The sequence below is a fragment of the Solea senegalensis genome, linkage group LG10 (genome assembly GCF_019176455.1).
Source record: "Solea senegalensis isolate Sse05_10M linkage group LG10, IFAPA_SoseM_1, whole genome shotgun sequence".
NCBI classification, from domain to species: domain Eukaryota; kingdom Metazoa; phylum Chordata; class Actinopteri; order Pleuronectiformes; family Soleidae; genus Solea; species Solea senegalensis.
In genome coordinates this window covers 1,895,164-1,916,883 of record NC_058030.1, presented here as the reverse complement: position 1 = coordinate 1,916,883, position 21,720 = coordinate 1,895,164, and the positions used below count along the sequence as shown (strand labels likewise).

At 42.9% G+C, this 21,720-nt stretch overlaps 1 protein-coding gene across 3 annotated transcripts in view; it reads right to left on the bottom strand.

Annotated features, from left to right (window-relative positions):
* Positions 1-21,720, bottom strand: part of znf423 (zinc finger protein 423) — a 162,842-nt gene that overhangs the window by 6,486 nt on the left and 134,636 nt on the right. For all 3 annotated transcript variants that reach the window (XM_044035599.1, XM_044035601.1, XM_044035602.1), the window contains 2 exons: positions 11,756-11,887; positions 9,021-9,136 (listed from right to left, as the gene is read on the bottom strand). In XM_044035599.1, coding sequence (XP_043891534.1) covers positions 9,021-9,136; positions 11,756-11,887 — 248 coding nt within the window. The remainder of the gene's footprint in view (positions 1-9,020; positions 9,137-11,755; positions 11,888-21,720) is intronic.

Below are 21,720 nucleotides of genomic sequence, written 5' to 3'. Positions count from 1 at the left end.
ACCCTTAACCATCACCCATAACGCGCATCTTGGCAACCATCACCACTAACGCCCGCATGCTTTGTAACCATCACCCCATAACCCCTTATCTTAACTGTAACATCACCACTAACCCAGCTACATAACTGTAACCATCACCACACTAACCCCACTTACATAACTGCAACCATCACCCACTAAGCCTTACCTTAACTGTAGCCATCACCACTAACCCCTTATCTTAACTGTAACGATCACCACTAACCCCTTACCTTAACTGTAACCATCACCACTAAGCCCTTACCTTAACTGTAACCATCACCACTAAGCCTTACACAATTATAACCCTAACACTTAAACCCTGAAAAAGCCCTTAAAGCTGTGCCGCCAAAGTGTCCCCACAACGTAAAGATGTTAACGCAAGTACACACACACACGTCCTCTACCCTAACCCTTACACAAACCCAATTCTGACCCTAAAACCAGGTCTTAACCCTCAAAAGGCCCTTATCAGAAGAGAGAACCAGCATAAATGTCTTCACAAAGCTACAAATACATGAACACACACAAACATTGTGGTTTCCATGACTCCAGAGGACATTATATTCTGTACTACATATATATATATAGATATATATATACACTATATATACTACTGGCCTAATCCTAATCCTAACCCTGACCTGAGCCTAACTTGTTAACATGTCTTCACTTTGTTCTGGGGACTTTTTGTCCCCATAATGTGGCTGTGTAAACATATATAGGTCCCCACGACATAAGGAATACCAGTTACACACACACACAGGGTCTCTTGGGTAAGAGGCAGTGAGGGATCGACAGAGAAAATCTAATCTGCTTCTCTTCTCTTCTTTCTACTGCATCACATACATAAACTGTGCGTGTGTGTGTGTGTGTCTTCACAGCAGAGACAGACAAACGTACGCGTCCTCACGTCCTCGTGGACAGAGACAGAAAGGAAGCCGTTTAATCTCCACCATTATTACCTTTAATTCTTGGGTGACCGATGCAGACATTATGAGCGGAGCAGGGGGAGGACGGAGGGACGTATTATGGGATGCTGCATATCAAACGAGAGACTCTGGTGGTGGATTTCACGCTGTCATGAAACACAGGACACCTGTGTGCATTTACTGTTTATTAAAGTCTTCTTGTCTCTGTGACGTTTACTGTACATGCTGAATAAATAAAGTCTGATAACGTTGATGGTTATTGTTCCTTTAACCACGACTGCTACGGACGCATCCACATGTTTATTTATGTTACCATGACAACAAAAGGTCCAGTTTGTCAGCTGCTGGAAAACTGCTAAGGCCATATGTGTGTGTGTGTACTTGTACTTATGTCTTTGTCGGGACATTTTATCTGGGCCCCCACAACTTTTAAGACCTGGTTTTAAGGGTAAGGCACTTGTCGTGATGGTTAAGGTAAGGGTTGCAACATACTTGTAAGTGTAAGTGTTTTTGATTGTTTGACGTTAAATTCCCTTCATGTAAACAATGCAATCATATTATTTATAAATAATGATAATAATAATAAAAGTTCTTATCCTCGCGTTTTAAATCAAAACTGCAATATTTTTCCACGTTTGTGTTAAATGTGAATATTCTGTCACCAAAACTGACCTTGTCAGGGCCTGTCATCCTCATGGAGACCAAAACCTGGTCCGGATGAGGCAGAACCTCCTTCTATGTAGGAACTGGGTTAAGTTTTAAGGGTTAAATTTGAACTGTGATTAAGTGAGTCAAGTAACTGTTTGTGGTTAAGGGTCACGGATAAGTAGGGCTTCGTTTAGGCTGGAAGACGATGCAGTGTCCTAAGAAGGATAGCTGTGTGTGTGTGTGTGTGTGTGTGTGTGTGTGTGTGTGTGTAAAAGTTGTTTTAACTAACTCTAAATGGTAGAAAAATCACCTCAGTGGCCGTGGTCTTCTGTCTGTATTTATAGCTCAGAGTTGACACTCTTCCACCAGAGTGAAGTGACTCATGTCTGTACCTGTGTGTGTGTGTGTGTGTGTGTGTGTGTGTGTGTGTGTGTACCTGTGTGTGTGTGTGTGTGTCTTGGACGAGCAGATGGGCTTTCTTAGCCTGCTTCCTTTGCTCCCTGGCTTGTCTTTAGCTCCACCCGTCCAGGACAGGATGCTGCCTCAGGAGCAGATCAAAAATAAACGCCACCCTCTGCCTCTTTATATCCCACTGACACGTATTCCCTGCCTCCCTCACACTCCTCCTCCTCCTCCTCCTCCTCCTCCTCTGTGTCCCTCTCACCATCCCTCCGCCTTCCTCTCATTGTAAACGACACACACACACACACACACTGACACACACATGATCTTTAAATTATCTGTCAAACGCTTCCTACAGCTCTCCATCGCTCTTTGTCCAGCCAAGTCACGATGACGGAGTCTGCCTCCTCCTCCTCCTCCTCCTCCTCCTCCTCCGTGCCCAGGGTGACCTCTCTAACCACGTCCTGTTTGGAGCGCTCGGCTCAACTCCCTCGCTTTCTGCCACAGGGAGTTCCCCTCTCCTGTTGCTATTGGCCCACACAGCCGTGTTTGCAGGAGTAAACACGAGCCCCGAAATACACTCACAGCACGAAGACACACACACACACACACACACACACACGCGCACGCACACACACGCGGACCTGCAGCGAAAGGTGAGGCGTCACTGACACGGAACAGGAAGTGACATCAAACGGCAGCACAAGCGAAACAAAAGGATTAAAGCTGAGAACGGTCATTTTAAGAGAATCAAGTTTCAAGGACTTTCCAGGACCAGGAGGATTCCCTCAAATTCAAGGACCAAATGTGCTGACACAACACAGCTTAAGATGAGAGCGATTGTCCTTAAGATCTCGGGTCAAAGTCGGTCTTTGTCATTTGTCTTTGGTGAGACAGAGATGTTGGAATCATGTCTTCATTTATTCTCTCTCTTACTTAACTTACTTAACTTACTTAACTTACTTAACTTTACTCGCTCACTGTTCTGCACCGAGTCTCACGTCAACAGCAGAGGGAGAGAGAGGGAGAGAGGGAGGGAGTGAGAGCAGCAGACATTCATCACATGATACGACCAAAGCGTCAATAACCAAGCATAAAAATAATGTTTACGTTAAAGATCCACTGATCAAGTGTTCATTAAGGTGATAATTGTTTGGGATTTTTCATTAGTTTTAGTTTTTATTTTGTCTGAACTTTTTGTTTCTTAAATTAAATAGTTTTAGTTCGTTTTTAGAGCGTGTTTGCTAGTTTTTAGTTTTTACTAGTTTTTAATTCTTTTGTTTAGTTTTTATTTTTTTTCTTAGTTTTAGTTTAGTTTTAATTAGTTTTTATTTTTTGTTTATTTTTTATTAGTTTTTAATTTTTTTGCTTAGTTTTAGTTTAGTTTTTTCTTGTTTAGTTTTTAATTTTTTTGTTTATTTTTATTTTTTGCTTAGTTTTAGTTTAGTTTCTTGCTTAGTTTCTATTAGTTTTTAATTTCAATTAGTTTGTTTTTGTTTAGTTTTTATTTATTGTTTAGTTTTTTGTTTAGTTTTAATTAGTTTTTATTTTTAGTTTAGTTTGTATGAGTTTTAAATTTTTTGTTTAGTTTTACTTAGTTTTTTGGTTTTTTTTTATATTTTTTTGATTTAGTTTTAGGGTTAGTTTTTATTTTATAGTCATAGTTTGAGAGAACAACTAAAAAAACTTAGTTTTATAAACACACAAGTCAGTTCCAGTTAATTATCCTTTGTTTGTTTTAAAAACACTAGTTCTTACTTTATTTCAGTTTTATTGAATCATCTCTTTCTCTCAAGGAGAAATATGTTGTCGTGAAGACTCGAGCTGAATGTTTGAGAGTCTGTTAGGAAACACATTTCCTGTTGTGTTGTTGTGTTTGTGGTACGACAGTATGTGGAGGCAGAACTCGTACTACATTCAGTCTCCTCGCTCTCTCTTTTGTTTTGAATCTCTTTTTGTTTCCATCTGTCTGTCTGTCTGTCTGTCTGTCTGTCTGTCTTCTCTCCCAGCTGCAAACAGCTCCAAGTCCAGGGATTCAGGGAGGTAAGACTGTGAGGTGTGTGTGTGTGTGTGTGTGTGTGTGTGTGTGTGTGTGTCTCCCAGGTCCCCATTCTAATAACGCAGTCTCTCCCAGTGAGCAGTGGGGCAGCTGAGTACGCTCCCCGGAACGCCACAGGGATCTACGGATCAAATTCATACACACACGCACACAGCACACACACATTATACACACATGCACACAGCCAAGGATACATGGATCAGAGAGTACGACTTGACACACACACACACACACACACACACACACACACACACACACACAGCGCTATTGCCAGTTCAGCCACATCCACACTTTTCCATAATTCAGTTAGAGGGAGACAGTGAGGCTCTTAGATTCAGACAAAGACAAAGACAACATTATTCATAGACAGACCACGGAGCACACACACACACACACACACACACACACGCACGCAGACACACACACACACACACACACACAGGTAATGAACTATTTACCCTGCAATCCTTTGCTCTGCATGGCATACAGTTGAACATTTGTATTGTAATATTGTTTTTCACAGACGCTCGTCAAAGTAACCACTCACTGGCTACATGCAGGTCAACATGTGAGTAAACAGAAGTCACATTTATATACAGAGGGAACAGTTTATGTATCTCTGAGGTACAAAACACAGTTAAAGGTGGTTAAGATGTTTAAAAAGAGGAGCTGCTGTGTATCTCACTCAGTTCTGATTGAGGAAACACTGTTGCATCACTCGCGTGATCATCAGTGTCCATCATCGTTACATCCTCCCGTTCCATTTCTTCCTCTGACCACTGAGCTGAGTGTTTAAACATTTACTGGAGCTTCAGGAAAGGAAGAGGACGAGGAAGAGGAAGAGGAAAGAAAACAACGCAGGGATGATCGTGGAGGAGTGATGGATGGAGGAAGAGATGGAGGGAAACATTAAGGACAGGAGAGCTCCCCCTGGAGGCTGAAGACAAAGAAGATGTGAAGACTAAGGACGACGGAGGAGAGAGAGATGGGGAGGGTTCTACAAGAGGGACAAGGGAAGGAAGGACGGAGGGAAGGAAGTGAAAGAAGAAGAAGAAACAACAGACACAAGTAAGTTATTTACGATTACTATGAAAACTAAAGAAAGGAAGGATGGAAGGAAGGAAGGAAAGTGAGTGAAGATCCAGAAGGCCTCACTGATCAGGGCCACAGCATTTCTTATTTACACACACACACACACACACACACATCTCTTATTTACCAGCTTACGTCTGCACTATTTATGTTTCACTGGGGAGAAACACTGAGGAGAGGAAGAGAGGAGAGGGGCTAAAATATGCATAGGGGCTGGTTCTTCTGGGACAGAGGGGGGAGTCAGAGAGAGGGAGAGAGCGAGGGAGCGAGGGAGAGACAAACAGCAAGAGAGACACAGAGAGAGAGAGAGAGATGGTGAACATGTGTGCTGCTATTCACTTTAAACTGGAACATGGTCTGAGATGTTTGGACTCCACTGTTCTGTACCTAAGAGGAGGGAGAGAGGGAGAGGGAGAGGGAGAGGGAGAGGGGGTGCAGTCAGGAGGAGAGAGGATGATGCAGTGGCGGTCTGTGCTGCAATGACCCTCGGGTATGTGTGTGTGTGTGTGTGTGGGAGAGAGAGGGAGAGAGAGGGAGAGAGAGAGAGGGAGAGAGAGGGAGAGAGAGAGGGAGAGGGAGAGAGAGGGAGAGAGAGAGGGAGAGAGCTCCTCTCTGAAAGAAGCCAGAGGCTTTTCCAGCTTTTTCTTCTTCGTCCATCTGCACAGCATTAACACAACGTGTCCACCACGTCTCACTCTCGCACACTGGAGACGAGTGTGAGGACGCACAATCTACATCACCAATAACTATGTTCATCCTGAGCCCAATAATCTATCTGTCTGTCTGTCTGCCTGTCTGCCTGTCTATCTATCTAATATTCTATTAATATCATTTTGAATGGTTGATTTTTCAGTGTTGTTTGATAATATTGACACAAATCTTTCCTCAGTGGACTGACAGACGCACGGAAAACTCCAAAAAAATTCCATCTTTGTGTGTGTGGACGCGCTTTCTGTCCCCGAGAAGACAGAGCTGCATAATGTGACAGTGTTTAAAGATTTAGGTCCCTGGGACATTACCAACTCTACACACACACACACACACACACACACACACACACACACACACACACAGACACACACCTATAATAGCGAGCAGTGGCATTAACCTCCATGGTTGTAGCTCTCCATCTCCCTCAGTCAGCCTTTTCTGTCTCACCACTTAGAGAACTGTCTCATGGGACAATGCAGCAGGTCGGGCTCATACACACACACACACACACACACACACACACACACACACACACACACACACACACACACCTGGGCCAAGACTACAGAGTAACGCGACAGAGCAGCAGCCGAAGAGGAAGACGCACAAAGAGCTGAGAGAGAGAGAACTAAAAAATATGAGTCGTATGTGTTCGTTCCACACGAGGCGGAATAACCTTTAAATAACAGTTAACAGTGAAAAAATAACTTTATTTGTATTTAAAAATGGTAACAATTACAACTGCTGCGGAGAGTCTGCGGGTGCATTCCAGTTGTAGTTGGAAGTCGGATTTCCGACTCGGAAACTCAGAAAAACCTCACCGACGCCGACGCGGGACTCAAAAATTGATATCGCGATATTTCACGTGGCGATATTAAAGTATCGATTTCTGTTTAGCATATCGTTTGTGTTCTCACTGACGTTAAAAATGAACATTAAACATTTTGTGGATTAGCACGAGCACTAAATACTAAATACATACTCAGTATATATCGCAGTATCGCGACGACATCGTACAGTGACTGAAATAATCGCGATTTACGCGATTATTTTTAGTGCTCATTAGCATGAGCACTAAATACTAAATACATACTCAGTATATATCGCAGTATCGCGACGACATCGTACAGTGACTGAAATAATCGCGATTTACGCGATTATTTTTAGTGCTCATTAGCATGAGCACTAAATACTAAATACATACTCAGCATATATCGCAGTATCGCGACGACATCGTACAGTGACTGAAATAATCGCGATTTACGTGATTATTTTTAGTGCTCATTAGCATGAGCACTAAATACTAAATACATACTCAGTATATATCGCAGTATCGTGACGACATCGTACAGTGACTGAAATAATCGCGATTTACGCGATTATTTCAGTCACTGTACGATGTCGTCATGATACTCGGTCAATGTTATCGACCGACTTCTGGGAATTCAAACGTCGCCTGCAACCCTGGCTCCTGTGTGTGTGTGTGTGTGTGTGTGGACATTAACCGACAGGGTCCAGCAGTTGTCCTGCTGTTAAATGGACTGGCCGTCCATATGTCCACCCTCTTTTGGCTCCATGTCAACGCTACTGTGTGTGTGTGTGTGTGTGTGTGAACATGAATAAACACTGACCTTTTCAGGACCAGTATCGTCCAGTATCGACACCAAAACCTGGTCCCATTGAGGCAGAACCTCATGTCTGAGGAACTGGTTAAAGTTTAGGGCTAAGATTGGAGTTGTGGTTAAGTTAAGGTGAGAGAACATGTGTGGATTTATGGATTCTGGTTCTTCAGAACCTGATAACCACGATAAACTCAGTAGAAAATGAAAAGATTGACTGGGGATCGATATAAAGCGGCTAAATCCGCGGGGCTGGAACCTTCTGAGGCCAGAGGAGTGTTTCACAAGAGGAATCTCGGATCAATAAGTACGATATGTATTTTTATATTATCGTTATTATTGTTGTTATTGATGTCACCAGCGCTTTATCTTCAGATAAATGGACGCACAGTTGTGTCAGTGGTGATCGTTCATCACAAGAGAAGTGAGATGTAAGAGAAACTGTGATAATGAGGCGTGTTGATCACCGTGTGACAGCGTACAGGTTCAGCACCTGTCCTGTTTGACAGCGTCAATAAGTTATCTTCAGAATCAGAGCCGCGTCCCGGCGTTTGTGTTCTTCCATCTTCGTCCGAGTGGATTCAACATACATTATTATTTATCAGGTTGTATCTGACATTGTTCAAATCAGATATTGATCAATAAATAAAACGAAAAGCTTTAAACTGAAATCAGCCTGTAAAGAGAGACGTACACTATTGTCATCGTGTCGCGTGAACGCATTTAACGTATTTTGATATAAAAGAAGAAATAAAGCAAAACAACAATGTTATTTCATGTCAAACTGATATTAGTATCAGCACATACTTCATTTTGTAATATCTGATCGTATCTGACGCCTAAATGTGGCATCACTCATCCATATATTAAATAAATGTTGACAAAGTCAGATTAATGTTATAATTACAATTATTGTTGTGCGTAAATGAAAAAAGCAAATGAACTCTTCTCTGAGTTCAGTCTCTGCAAAGAGGACAAACTGTCCTCCGACAGAAGAGACGATGAGGAGGGACAAAGTGTCCTTGAAGGACAGGAGACAGAGACTGAGCAGAGCAGCTTTAAAACCAGCGTCAGAGAATGAAAAGGACTTCACACGCCGCTCGACGACATCAGGATCCGCGGACTCGACCTTTAACAGGTGTAAAGTGTTTGACCTGAAGATTAAAGGAGGTCACTCGGAGGAGGAGGAGGAGGAGGAGGAGGGTTTACACATCACGGCAGACCTGACCACAGCTGGTCCTGGACCTACTCATGAGTGACTTATCGCCTCTCTGTCCTCCTCCTTCACACTCACACACACACACATGTGTGGATTTAAATGTGTCTGGACCCTAATGACATGAAGCTTTGCCAGAACCCTGCTCGGACCTCATGAGGGGAGATGGAAAGTGAGGGACAGAGCCCGGAGGAGGAATACGTAGAGGATGAGATGATACGCAGAGAAAAGTAGAATCAGGTTATGGATAAGTTTAGAGAGGAGGAGGAGCTTTAAGGACAGAGAAGAAGAAGAAGAAGAAGAGGACTTAAAGGAGGACGCACCTGTAGTTCTGTCTGAAAGAAGAACTTCTGTGGACACTGGGAACAGTCGTAGATCTTGTCCTCCTGACCGTGGACGGCGAATATGTGCTGCTGGAGCTTGTTGGCCTGAACGAATACTGAGAGGAGAACAAACACAAGAGCAGTGAACCACAGAACCAGCACCATCTGCAACCAGGAACCTGGTCTGTCCACATGTGAACCTGAACACAAGCCAAACCACACAAACCTTATCATCTGCTGACTGTAAAGAATGGGATTTTGTACCAGATTAGCAGTTTGACGCCCAATCCCAGCCAATAACTCCCTGGATTAGGACTGAAACGATTCACTGGTCACTAAATGAATTCATTAATTAAAGTTTGTTTGTTCTGTGATTTTTCAGCATCTTAAATGTGAATATTGAAAGAAATCATTAGAAATGAATCATTCAAACACCGATTAACATTTTCTGACATTTTCTGTATATTGTTACAGTGTTTGAGGCGTATTTTGAGTTGTTATTGGTTACGAAGCTAACGCTGGACGTGACTACACGCACGTATGTTTTGGTTGTGTTTACCCACAATGCCCGTGTGTCCGCTTCCTGCGAACCGAGGCCTATGTTTTGTTTAGGGCGGACTACAGTTCGCCTCTTTGGTGCGGTCGAGGGTCAATAACGATCGAGGGTCAAACTTTTTTCTTTCACCTCTGAAATCAGAGGCTACTAAGCTGCACAGCGAGCGTGAGCTCGCCGTTAGCACCACGCTAGCTCACCCTGAGGCGAGCTGCTGAAACAACAATATTTCATAAACCAGCGCCACCTGTGTCCTGTGGCGCTGGTTTTAAATGTGTCCTGAAGCCCCACACATGGAGCTAAGTACGTCTGCGGGGCCGGTCCCCGGGCTCCGGGTTTATCTGTGGAACGAGTCAATCACCCTGTGTGGGTTGGGCTAATCCAAAATAGTGAAAACAAGGGGGGTGTTCTCTGAAGACACCCTGTTATGTGTGAAACACGGGTGCTCTAAAAACACCCCCATTAGCACTTGGTTCTTTCCTCCTGATGAAATGAACCATAGACTGTATGAAATTAACATGGCAAAAAATCCAATATTCTTATGTTGAAGGTTAAAATTGATGTAACCGTTGGTTAATAATACATTTTTCATACCTGCTGTTGCTGACTATTGTTCTCAGTTTAAGTAATATCACTTGATCAAGCCTATTCTAACATTCCACACTACAAAATAAGTCATTAAAGTATGTATGATTCGTGCTGATATGGTATCGGATCGATATCGGTATCAGCCAATACTCAAGGCTGCAATATCGGCATTGTATCGGAAGTGAAAAAGTTGTATTGGTACATCCCGAGTTGTCAGCTGACATTGGCACAGCCCCCCGCGACCCTCATGTGGAGGATAAAGCAGAAGAAGATGGATGGTGTGAAATAACCACGTTAAACATGTGTAGAGGAAACAGGAAGAGTTATCCTCAGCAGACCTCGCCATATTTATCAATAAATTATCTCTCTTTTCCTTTCCTTTCACTTCCACTCCGTACTTTTTTCTTCCTTTCTTTCTCTCGTCTTTGTTTCAGTAAACTTTTGCTTTTCACCGCCCGTGTGTGTGTGTGTGTGTGTGTGTGTGTGTGTGTGTTGAATTATTAAGCCTCCCCGTAGGAGCGGTGCCCATCTTACTAATTCATAAGCCACTAAGGAATAGAGTTAAAGTTTAAAGCGTTGCTGTGTACCTGTGGGGGGAGGATGAGGATGAGGAGGAGGAGGAGCACAACACAAGACAAACTCAACAACTGAGGGAGCAAGAGTGATGGAGTGACACACACACACACACACACACACACAGTGTTAGAGGTGGAACATGGGAGCTCAGAGGTGCTGACTTAGTTGCTGGTAAAATACTGCAGGTGGTGAACATCGCCCAAAAAAGAGCCTAATTTGATCATCCAGCACTTGTGCTCGGCCCTCAGGTGAATAACAAACACATCAGCTGCTTCATATTTGTGTTTTCCTGCACGAACTCCGCGCCCCGCCGCCGTCGTATTCCCACCAGTTAGAACGTGTTAAAAACAATGAATTTTCCTAATGTGTTTTCACTGTTCGGACGAGAAACCTCGCGGCCATTAGAGGAGCCGTTATCTCCATGTATCACCGCGACGACGACGACGCTGTTGTTGGCTGGAAAACCCGGAGAGAGACATTTTTCCGGAGAGGAGAGATTTAAATCCAGAACGTTTCTGTACAGCAGCAAAACGAACCCTCTGCAACACCGCGTTTTTACACACGGATTAAACACAGGCGACCATCGAACACAAAATCAACACACTAAATGATTAAAAAGTAGTACATTGTCAGAATTACTAGGTCAAAGGTTATGTTTGTGCACATGATCGAGGAGATAATCTGGTTCAGATTAGATTTAATTAATCCCATTAGATTATGGTAATCCCAAACGAGAGAAATTCACTTGCCGCAGCAGCAAAAGAGTCAGAGTTTGAAGAGTGAGAACAGTGAAAAATCAGTAAAAATAGATTAAAAAATAACAATTATATATGTTTGAAATATAGTTATACATGTTCCTGGGTCCATTTTAAAAACACAAAACAAGAGAAGGAAACATGTGTAATCTGTAGAGGTGTCCTTGAAGGTGAGAATGTCTCAGTGTCTCAGTGTGTCTCTGTGCGTCTCTGTGCGTCTCAGTGTCTCTCTGTGTCTCTGTGCGTCTCTGTGCGTCTCTCACCTGTGAAGCAGACGGGACACTTGAAGGTTCCTCCCATGCCTTCAAAGCTGTGCTCTATCAGGTGGCAGAGCAGCTTGGCAGGTGAATCAAACATCTGGTTACACAGCTTGCACTCGTGATTGATGCCCTCCTCTGCAAATAGGAGACAGACAAACGCACATGTGTGAGGGCCGGATTAGACGCGCAAACAAACAACAACAACAACAACAAAGTGCCACATTCGTTCAGATACGACACAAACAACAGATGTTTCCTGCACATGTGGAAACACAGGTTACATGCATACATTCACGACAGGAAGTGTTTGTGTTGATGTGTTCATCAGTGGACATTGATGACATTAATCATGACTCTGTTGCCGCTTTTCTGGATGATATTAATCAGAAATTTAGGGCTTTAGTAAAGATTTACTGACTTACTTTGGCTTTTAATCCAAATTAATCTTGACATTCTGTTTCTCTTTTCTTTAGTTTAGGGAAATAAACCTCACAGACTAAAAAAGTAATAAAAAACAACCACAAATAATGAATACAAATAAGGAAAGCAGTAAAAAAAAGTGTTTTCCTTCTTTAAATGTTTATTTTATTTACTTTTATTTTATGTTATGTACTTTTGGGAACAAGGGGTTGTTTTTAAATGTACTATATACACAAGCTTGACCTGGAAATGCAACACAACTACTGGAATTTAGTCTCACGCCTCATTTTGTCCCAATCACTTCCAACGTACTGTTTAATTTGAATAAAAAAAAAACAAAAAAACTCAAAACATAGAATAGAATGGAGCTTTATACACTAAAACTAAGTTGTGACAATACAGTACAAAACATAGTAGTAGTAATACATAGTAATAGTTAAACCACTAAAACAAATAAGGTTGACAAACATCTTTATGTCGCAAATGAAACAAAAACGTTTCATTGAGAAAAATATGCTAAACGCTAACACTTAACGGCGCCCTATATACGACTACAAGTTCAAACTGTATCGTCAGCATAAGAAATAATACAAAAAGAAGCCACAACTGCAGTAGAGATCTTTGTGAGCGGGCCCAGTACAGAACCTTGTGGGACGCCTCATGACATAAACTGACCCACAGAGACAGGAAAAACTCTCGTCAGAAAGACAGGTGAATCCTCACACTCCTTCTTTTCCCCCTGCTGCATGGTATCATTTCATTTTTCCTCACCCTCATTCACTCCCCCAACTCTCTCTCTCTCACACACACACACACACACAAACACACACACACCAGAGCCATCGCTGCCCCTACTGGTAATTGTCCGTCCTCCCCACTGGGGCCGTGGATGATCTGCAGTCATCCTTCCTTCCTTCCTTCCCCTCCCTCTGTCCTCGTTATCTGCCCCTCCCTCCCCCCTAACGTGGTCACTCATCCATCCCTCACTTTGTCCATTCCTCCCTACATGTCTCCGTATTGTCCCTCGTCGTCCATCGCTCGCTGATTAATATGTGAGGGACCCGATTCAAAGCCCTCACTGCAGGAGCCGGCTTGTGTTTTTAAAATAGCGAGCAAAGTTGGGAAAATACATAAACAATGGAGGGGAAGCCAGATAATAGCAGGAGACATACAGTATATGTGTGTATGTCAATTTAAACCACAAAGACACTTAGATTAAAACAGGAAACAGTCACTACATATGCTAGATTAGTAGTCTAGACTTTAGTCTAGATTTACGGTAGACCATTTGACTGGTGTGGCCAATTAATGTTCTAAGGAGTATGATGAGGACAGGTGAACGATGAGGACATGTGAATGACGAGGACAGGTGAATGATGAGGACAGGTGAACGATGAGGACAGGTGAATGATGATGAGGACAGGTGAATGATGATGAGGACAAGTGAATGACGAGGACCGGTGAATTGCCATTAAGGCCCCTTAATGAGTGAGAAAGTTAAAACATTTGTGACCTTTGACCCATGTTGACTGATACATTATGTGTTTACATATTTTATTTTGTCAGCACTTTCATTTGTAAAGTTTTGCCTTTACTTAACAAAAACACAAATGTGACATTTGTGTTCCCTTGTCCTTTTTACACAACACAAGAAAGAACCCCAACCAAGTAACTTTTACTCCGAGTACATTGTAAACAATCTACTTTTTTTTTTTTTTTTGTACTTTAACTTGAGTACTTTTACTTGTACTTAAGCCAAATGTTATCACTCAGACAAGTAAAAAAAGACAGTTTTTTTTACACATCTTGTGTTTTCTTAAAGGCGGGAGTTTGTTTCTTGTAGAGACTGGTCTCACACTCACACACACTCACACACACTTACACACACACACACACTTGCACACACACACTTACACACACACACTTGCACACACACACACACACACTCACACACACACTTACACACACAGCCTGCAGAGCTTCAGCTGCAGCTCAGCAGGAGATCTCAGGGTTAATAACATCTTCAATCATACAAGCGATGACACCCAAACTGACTAACACACACACACACACACACACACACACACACACACACACACACACACACACACACAAAGATGCCAATCTCTCCTGCCTCAAAGACTGACACAAGGGTGCCCTAATCCCATCTCAATAGTGTCTGTCCGTGTGTGTGTGTGTGCCACACATGTTTGTATGGATGGAACACTTCGCTCCATGGTCCCAAACACACACACACACACACGCACACACACACACACACACACACACACAAACCTCAAAGGCAGCTAGGTTGTGTGTGGGGCGCCAGTGAGTCCGAGACACACTGAGACAGATAGAGCTTCATTATCATTTACTGGGAGATTGAAACAGCAGGAGAGAGACACATGGGCGGCAGACACACACACACACACACACACACACACACACACACACACACACACACACAGGAGTGTACAACAGTTGCGGCCACATGAATCGCCATATTTCACGTTTCTATCGTCGCTTAAATGTCCCTTGTGTTGTTTCTTTTTGAATTCTCATGACATGAAATCATCCAAAATAATAACAGTAAATCAGTTTTAAATGTATTTCATAGTAGTTCATGATTGATTATGATGTGGATTGATTTGTTGGTGTTTCATTTGAACTGTTTTGCTGCTGGAACGTCAGAAAATGAACCTTTGTGTGACAAACTGAGGATCTGTCTCATCTCATTTTATAACGACACAACTTTAACAGGCTCGTTGAGGATTAAGACCTGGTTTTAGGGTTAGGCATTTAGTTGTGATGGTTAAGGTAAGGCTGAATGGCTAGGGAACGCATGTGTGGTGATATAAACGAAGCCATCAGCTGAGCTGAGGACTCTTCAGACGCCGATTAAATGTCAATAAATGATGGAAGAAAAAGGAAAAGCAACTGAACTGAGAGAGAGCGGGAGAGAGTGAGAGAGGGAGAGGGAGAACAGTGAGGTGCAGAGAGATAATTGGGCCGTCCTGAACAAGGGCATGGAGAGAGGCCTCCAACACAATGTGTGTGTGAGCGAGTGTGTGTGTGTGTGTGTGTGTCCCATGAAAGACTTCTCTTTTCTGACAAATACATTGTTTTGATCAGTGTGTGTGGGTACCAGTGTGTGTGTGTGTGTGTGTGTGTGTGTGTGTGTGTGTGAAAGACCCATAGTGAGATGACAGAGTGGTACAGAATCCTGCCACGCTTTGCCTCACAGAGTGCATTTGATCCACACACACACACACACGCACACACACACACACACAGAACCCTGGGAGGCCTAACACTGGGACAGAGAACACAGGGGAGAGAGGGATGAGAGGAGATAGCGACACACAGAGAGAGGGAGCGAGAGATGAGGTGAAGGTTAGGACTCTGAGTTTATCACAAAACACAACATTAACTTTTTTTTTTCTATACAAGTTTGTTTGTTTTTGTGTGTCTTTGCCATAAATACACACACACGCATTCATTTCAGGCTCGTAAGAGCCGATAACGGCACAAAACGCTCCATAAGTGGATCGATAATGGAACATAACGTGCGTTTAAACGCTTGTATTTACTACGTCTGCACGCCGTATTAATGTCTCCCAACGTGGATTTATTACAGGTATAAATGTGTCTTTAATGTCACAGCAGCAGCAGCAGCAGCAATAGTTACAGTATACTAATAAAATACAACATAATAACACGTCGGCACACATGTAACCAGATTTAAAATCTTGAATTATGTATAAAAAAGTCACTTTATTGCTTTAAGAAGCAATTACCGTCACGCTGTAATGTCATAAATATAAATTATTAAGGGAAAGATATTTCCACTTCCCTCATAATGAAATAACAGACGCAAAATGTAAACAGTTATTATGTCGCGGGCCATTTTGTTACATTATTTACCAGTCGAGATTATTTTTGTAAGATTAACACGTCGCAGTTGTTACATTATCACCTCTTACTAAGACGTTGAAGCGTAAAAACAGTGAAAATGTTCGTTTTTCACGTTTTTCAGGAGTCATGTGACCCGGCAGACAAAGCCGCAGCAGAATCGACGCATTCTTTAAACGTGTGTGTGGATGTTTTCTCTCTCTCTCTCTCTCTCTCTCTCTCCCTCCCTCTCTCTCTCTCTCTGCTAATTGACCAGAGAAGAGGGACCAGGTGGCGCCATCCTCTCCACACACACACACGTCCGCACAGCTATCCTTCTGAGGACACTGTGTTGACTTCCACAACCAGTTAATGTTTAACCCTAACCATAACCACAACTCACCAATCTTAACCAGTTCCTCACAAAATGAGGTTCTGCCTCATTAGGACCTAGTTCTGGTCCAGGTTCTGTACCAAAGAGGTAACAAATACAAGCACACACACACACTTCCAGAGGTCTGTAACATGCAGCTGGAACATAAATGAGCTCCTTGATTTGGTTTGGGGACGGACACACACACACACACACACACACACACACACACACACACACACACACACACACACACACACACACACACTTTTAACCCTTTCTTTCACTGCACAGGGGAACTCCTTTCGGTGTCCGGCCCCCAAACTCTCTCTCACTCTCTCTCTCTTCTTCAGTTTGAGTCTGTGCTGCTGGTTGTCCCTCGAGCATCACACCCGGCCCCCCAGCCTCCCCACACACTGTTAGATGCTGTGTATGTGTGTGTGAGAAAAGAGAGAGAGAGTGTGTGTGTGTGTGCTTGCTCCCTTGTGGCTGAAGGCCATAAACCAAGCCAGGCGACTGATGGTGAGGACAGCAAGGAAGAGAGGCAGCAGGAAGAAGGGATGGATGTAAAAAAAAAGAGGGGGTGAGAGAGAGAGAGGAATGTTTGGTGATGATGGGATTGATGGAGGGAGAGAAGAAAGAAAAGAAAGAAAGAGTGCAGCAAAGAAGGAGAGCTGTGGATGGAAGGAGGAGGAGGAGTGTGCACCTCTCTGGGGGGCTCACTCAAGGTGTGTTTCCATGGCAACCGGGGGCAGGGAGGGGGCCGATGTGAGGGGTGTGAGCTTGACCCACTGGTTGTGTGGGGGCTGGAGAATAACACACACACACACACACACACACACAACCTGCTGCAGTGCTGGGGTCCCAAGTGCACCCCCTACCTTTACTCACCCTCTCTCTCACACACACACACACACACAGAGAAAGAATGCTGCAGTGCTGAGGTCCCGTGAGTCCTCGACACCCACACACACATTCTCTCTCTCTCTCTTTCTCTCGTCTTCCATTTTCCACGTCTGTTTCTGTGAGTGTGTGTGTGTGTGTGTGTGTGTGCGGTGACTGTTAATATTTCCATCACTTGTTTATTTTTCATCTTCTTTTTTTTTTTTGATGGCTGTCAAAGTTACAACCCTTTGATTCAGAAAAAATCTCTAATGACCGTAACCATGGGAACAGTCTGTTTCTGACCCGTTGGTTCAGGGGTTAATCTGCGGTCACCCCCGTATAATCCCACACACTCACACATCTCTGTTCAAGCAAAGACTGGAACCAGTTTCTAAACTGAGCGTCAAACATTGACTCAGCTTCCTGTTTGACTCTCTCGTCTCGTCACACTCACACCTGCAGAGACGAAGCTTCGTCCAACCCAAGTTTAAAGTCCAGATTAGGATGAAGGTGAGATGATGTTCACAGTGACTGAAGATACATGTGTGAGCACGTCACAGTTCCACTCATCAATAAACCAACAAACATCTGAGTTTTTTTGTTCTGCAATTACCATTTAGGTCCACGTCAAAGGGTTTTGTAGGGAAGGGGAAAAGGAAGGAAGGAAGGGAGGTAGATACAGTAGGTAGGTATGTAGGTAAAGTAGGAAGGAAGTAGGTAGGTAGGTAGGATAGGAAGTAGGTTGGTAGAGTAGTAAGGAAGTAGGTAGGTAGAGTTGATAGAGTAGGAAGTAGGTAGGTAAGTAGGAAGGAAGCAGGTAGGTAGGTAGGGTAGGAAGTAGGTAGGTAGGTAGGTAGGTAGGAAGCAGGCAGGGTAGATAGGTAGGGTAGGAAAAGCAGCAGGTAGGCAGGCAGGGGTAGGCAGGGGAAGGAAGGAGTAGTAGGCAGGTGGGAAGGAGTAGGTGGGTGGGCAGGTAGGTGTAGGTAGGTAGGTAGAGTTGATAGAGTAGGAAGTAGGTAGGTAGAGTAGGAAGGAAGTAGGTAGGTAGGTAGTCCATCAATCCATCCATCCAGCCATCCATCCGTCACGACCGCACATCCAACATGATGCTGTAATAACTAAAACTGTCTCCCGAACACACACACACACACACACACACACACACACACAAACAGACACACTGTTGGCAGACAACAGCAGCATATGGTGATGACCACTTTGTGTGTGTGTGTGTGTGTGTGTCTAATGAAAGCACCAATCGAGCATATTTGTGTAGTGCAGAAGTGACTGTGTGTCTTGGAAAGAGACCATCTCTGTGTGTGTGTGTGTGTGTAAATGTGAGAAGGTGCTTGGCTCCGACAGGACCGAGCGCTCCAGCTTCCGACTGTTATGTAATCTGATCGGGAAAATCCAAGCTGCTTCACACACACACAAAGAAACACACTCTGCACAGTTATTCTTCTCAGGACGCCGCGAGGACGTCCGTGTGTCTGGACAGACTAAACAAAGCGTTAGAAGCCTGACCTCGAGCACAACCACAATTCAAACCATAGCCCTAAAAGGTCTTCATGAGGACCACAGTCCTGACAAGGTCAGTGTTTAGGCCACAAAACAAGTTTCACTCTGGGGAGCATGTGCAGAATGTTTATACCACTTTGGGTCGAGTTTTGCAACTGTAATTCAGCTCGACAGAATTTGGGTTTGTTTGTACTCGGACTAATAAAAACAATTAGTAATTAGTAGTTATTATGCGTAATTCGGAAGTGGGAGTTCCAGTTGAAAAGTCCGAAAAGCAAATGTATCTCCGGGCTGTTCCACACTTCACATTAGGGATGGGATGATACCACTTCATGGTGTCTGATACCGATATCACAAACTCGAGTTTTTACTGTTATCGATATTAAGATATTAGTCCGATACAGTGACTTTTAGACCATTTTAGACCATTTTTAGACCATTTCTAGACCATTTCTAGACCATTTCTAGACATTTTATACCATTTAGACAATCTTTAGACGATTTAGACCATTTTAGACCATTTGCTGAGTCATTTCAAAAACGTAATTCCCCAAACTCAGTAACAAATGTTGTTCTCCCCTGAAAAAGAAGAAATAAACAAATCCAAAAATGACTCTGCTTTTTTTTAATTTATTTACATTACAGATGGTATCGGATTTTGAATTTTCATCAGATCTCAGACCCAGTGATTTTGACCAGTATTGGACCAATACCGGACTTTGGAAATCCTACTTCTTGAGATGTTTATGTTGGTTGGCAAAGCAGCGGTAAGGTTTGGCATTACCGCCACCTACTGGACTGGAGTGTGGAGCAGTACTGTAGATTGAGAGTAAATGATAAGGACGACACTAGTTTCTTTTTAAGTCAGTGGTTTCTAAAACTTTTTATACCAAGAAATATTGAAATATACACGTATACTTGTGTTTTATTTTCTACGCAAATTCAACAGTGTTCCCGAATTTCCTCCACAGTCTTAAGTGACAGAAAAAGTGTAGTGTGTCACAAACACTAAAAACAGAAGCACACAAACACACAGTGTCATGAGCAGCTGACATGAAAGCTTTACATTATCATACGTAATGAGACTTTAATATTCAAACAGGAGAGGGCGAACACATCATCGCTCCGGCCTTAGATTCATCGCTCAGGAATTATCATCTCGTCCAATCCACACACACACACACACACACACACACACACCTCTTTTTAGCTCGTTAGCAGGGATGAGAGTAATGAATGCAGAGTATATTTGTGTTTAGAATCTTAATTGAAAGCTTGAAAGTGGCCAGGAGGGAATAAGCCTAATCACTGTGTGTGTGAATAAACCATCAACACACACACACACACACACACACACACTCGTCCCTCCCAAGGATAACCCTTAAAAATAAAGTACCTCTCTTCCTCCAGTCACCCATTCTTTCTCCTCCTCTCCTCCCGTTTATTCTCCCTCTCTTCCTTTGCTTTTCGCCTCCTCCTGTTGTTTTCCCACACTCTCTCTCTCTCTCTCTCTCGCTCTCCCTCCCTCTCTCCATCCTCCCATCTGTTTACATATGTTAAACACAACTACAGCCCCCTGGATGAACATCGAAAAGTGCAGCGTGTGTTCGTATGTTTGTGCGTTTCTGCTCAATAACGCTGTCGACGGCATCTGTCAGGAGTTATAATAAAAAAACGTGTTAATGGTGGTTGAGGGCCTGGGCTAATTAATTTCACCTGTTTATGTTTTTTATTCACTGTTGTTATTATTCATTTCACAAGAAGGAAGACGTGACATACCCAGAAACATCTGTTATTCTTATGATTACTCCACTAATCTGTCGGTATTTAGTGATTCTAATTAACTTAACTGTCACAGGTTCAAGGCTTCCTGACAATTAAAGTGCTATTTCACACCTGGACAGAGATGCTAAGCTAACGTAGCGCCAATGCATGTTAGCACAGCAGTGACGTAGCAAAACGAGATGTCACTGACGTTGACTTTAAATTTTTAGGATTGTTCCACTAATCTAATGACTCATTTTCAGATTAATATTATGACTAATCTATTGATTATTCCAATTATTTTCCCGCTTACTTGATTAAGAACAAAATACTACAAATGATTTGACGATTTGCCGACAATGAAAGTGTCATTTCACACACGCAGAGACACTTGGACAGATCCAGGAGCTAAGCTAACATAACGCTGATGCTACCTTTGAAGCTACAGTTCATTAGCTTGGCATGTTAGCATAGCCTTGATATAGCAAAACGAAATGTCAGTCAGAACAAATTGATTTTAAGGCTGTAAAATATTATAATTTTTCAAAGAATTACGATGCTACATTAGCTTACAAAGCTACATTGACATCTCAAAAGAAGATGTCACTCATGCTGACATTGAGGCTGTCCCAAATTATAATTTTTCAAAGGATTACGCTAACATGTATGTTTATGACTATGCCACTAATCTAACTACAAATTTTCGGATTAACTTTATGACTAATTTGTCGATTAGTCATAAAATACATTGAAAAATACATTGAATTATTTGACACTTTCCTGACAATGAAAGTGCTGTTTTGCACCGCAGAGAGACGCTAGTGCTAATCAACTATAGCTTGTTAGCACGTCGCTAGTATTCATAATAAAGGCTCACATGAATGCGAAAAGTATTTCACTTGTTTGGGCCTCGCTTTTGCTGACAATTCACACTCACAAGGTTAGAAACATGTTCTGCCATGACCTCAGCGACCTTGACCTTTGACCTCTCCACTTCACCCCCCGAGTCCAGACGAAGCGCCAAACTAAATGTGATGATTCTTCGATCTTTGACAGCTCACCAAAGTGTCAAGGATTATTTAAAACAAACAAATGCTAAAGCAACCAGGGTCACGAA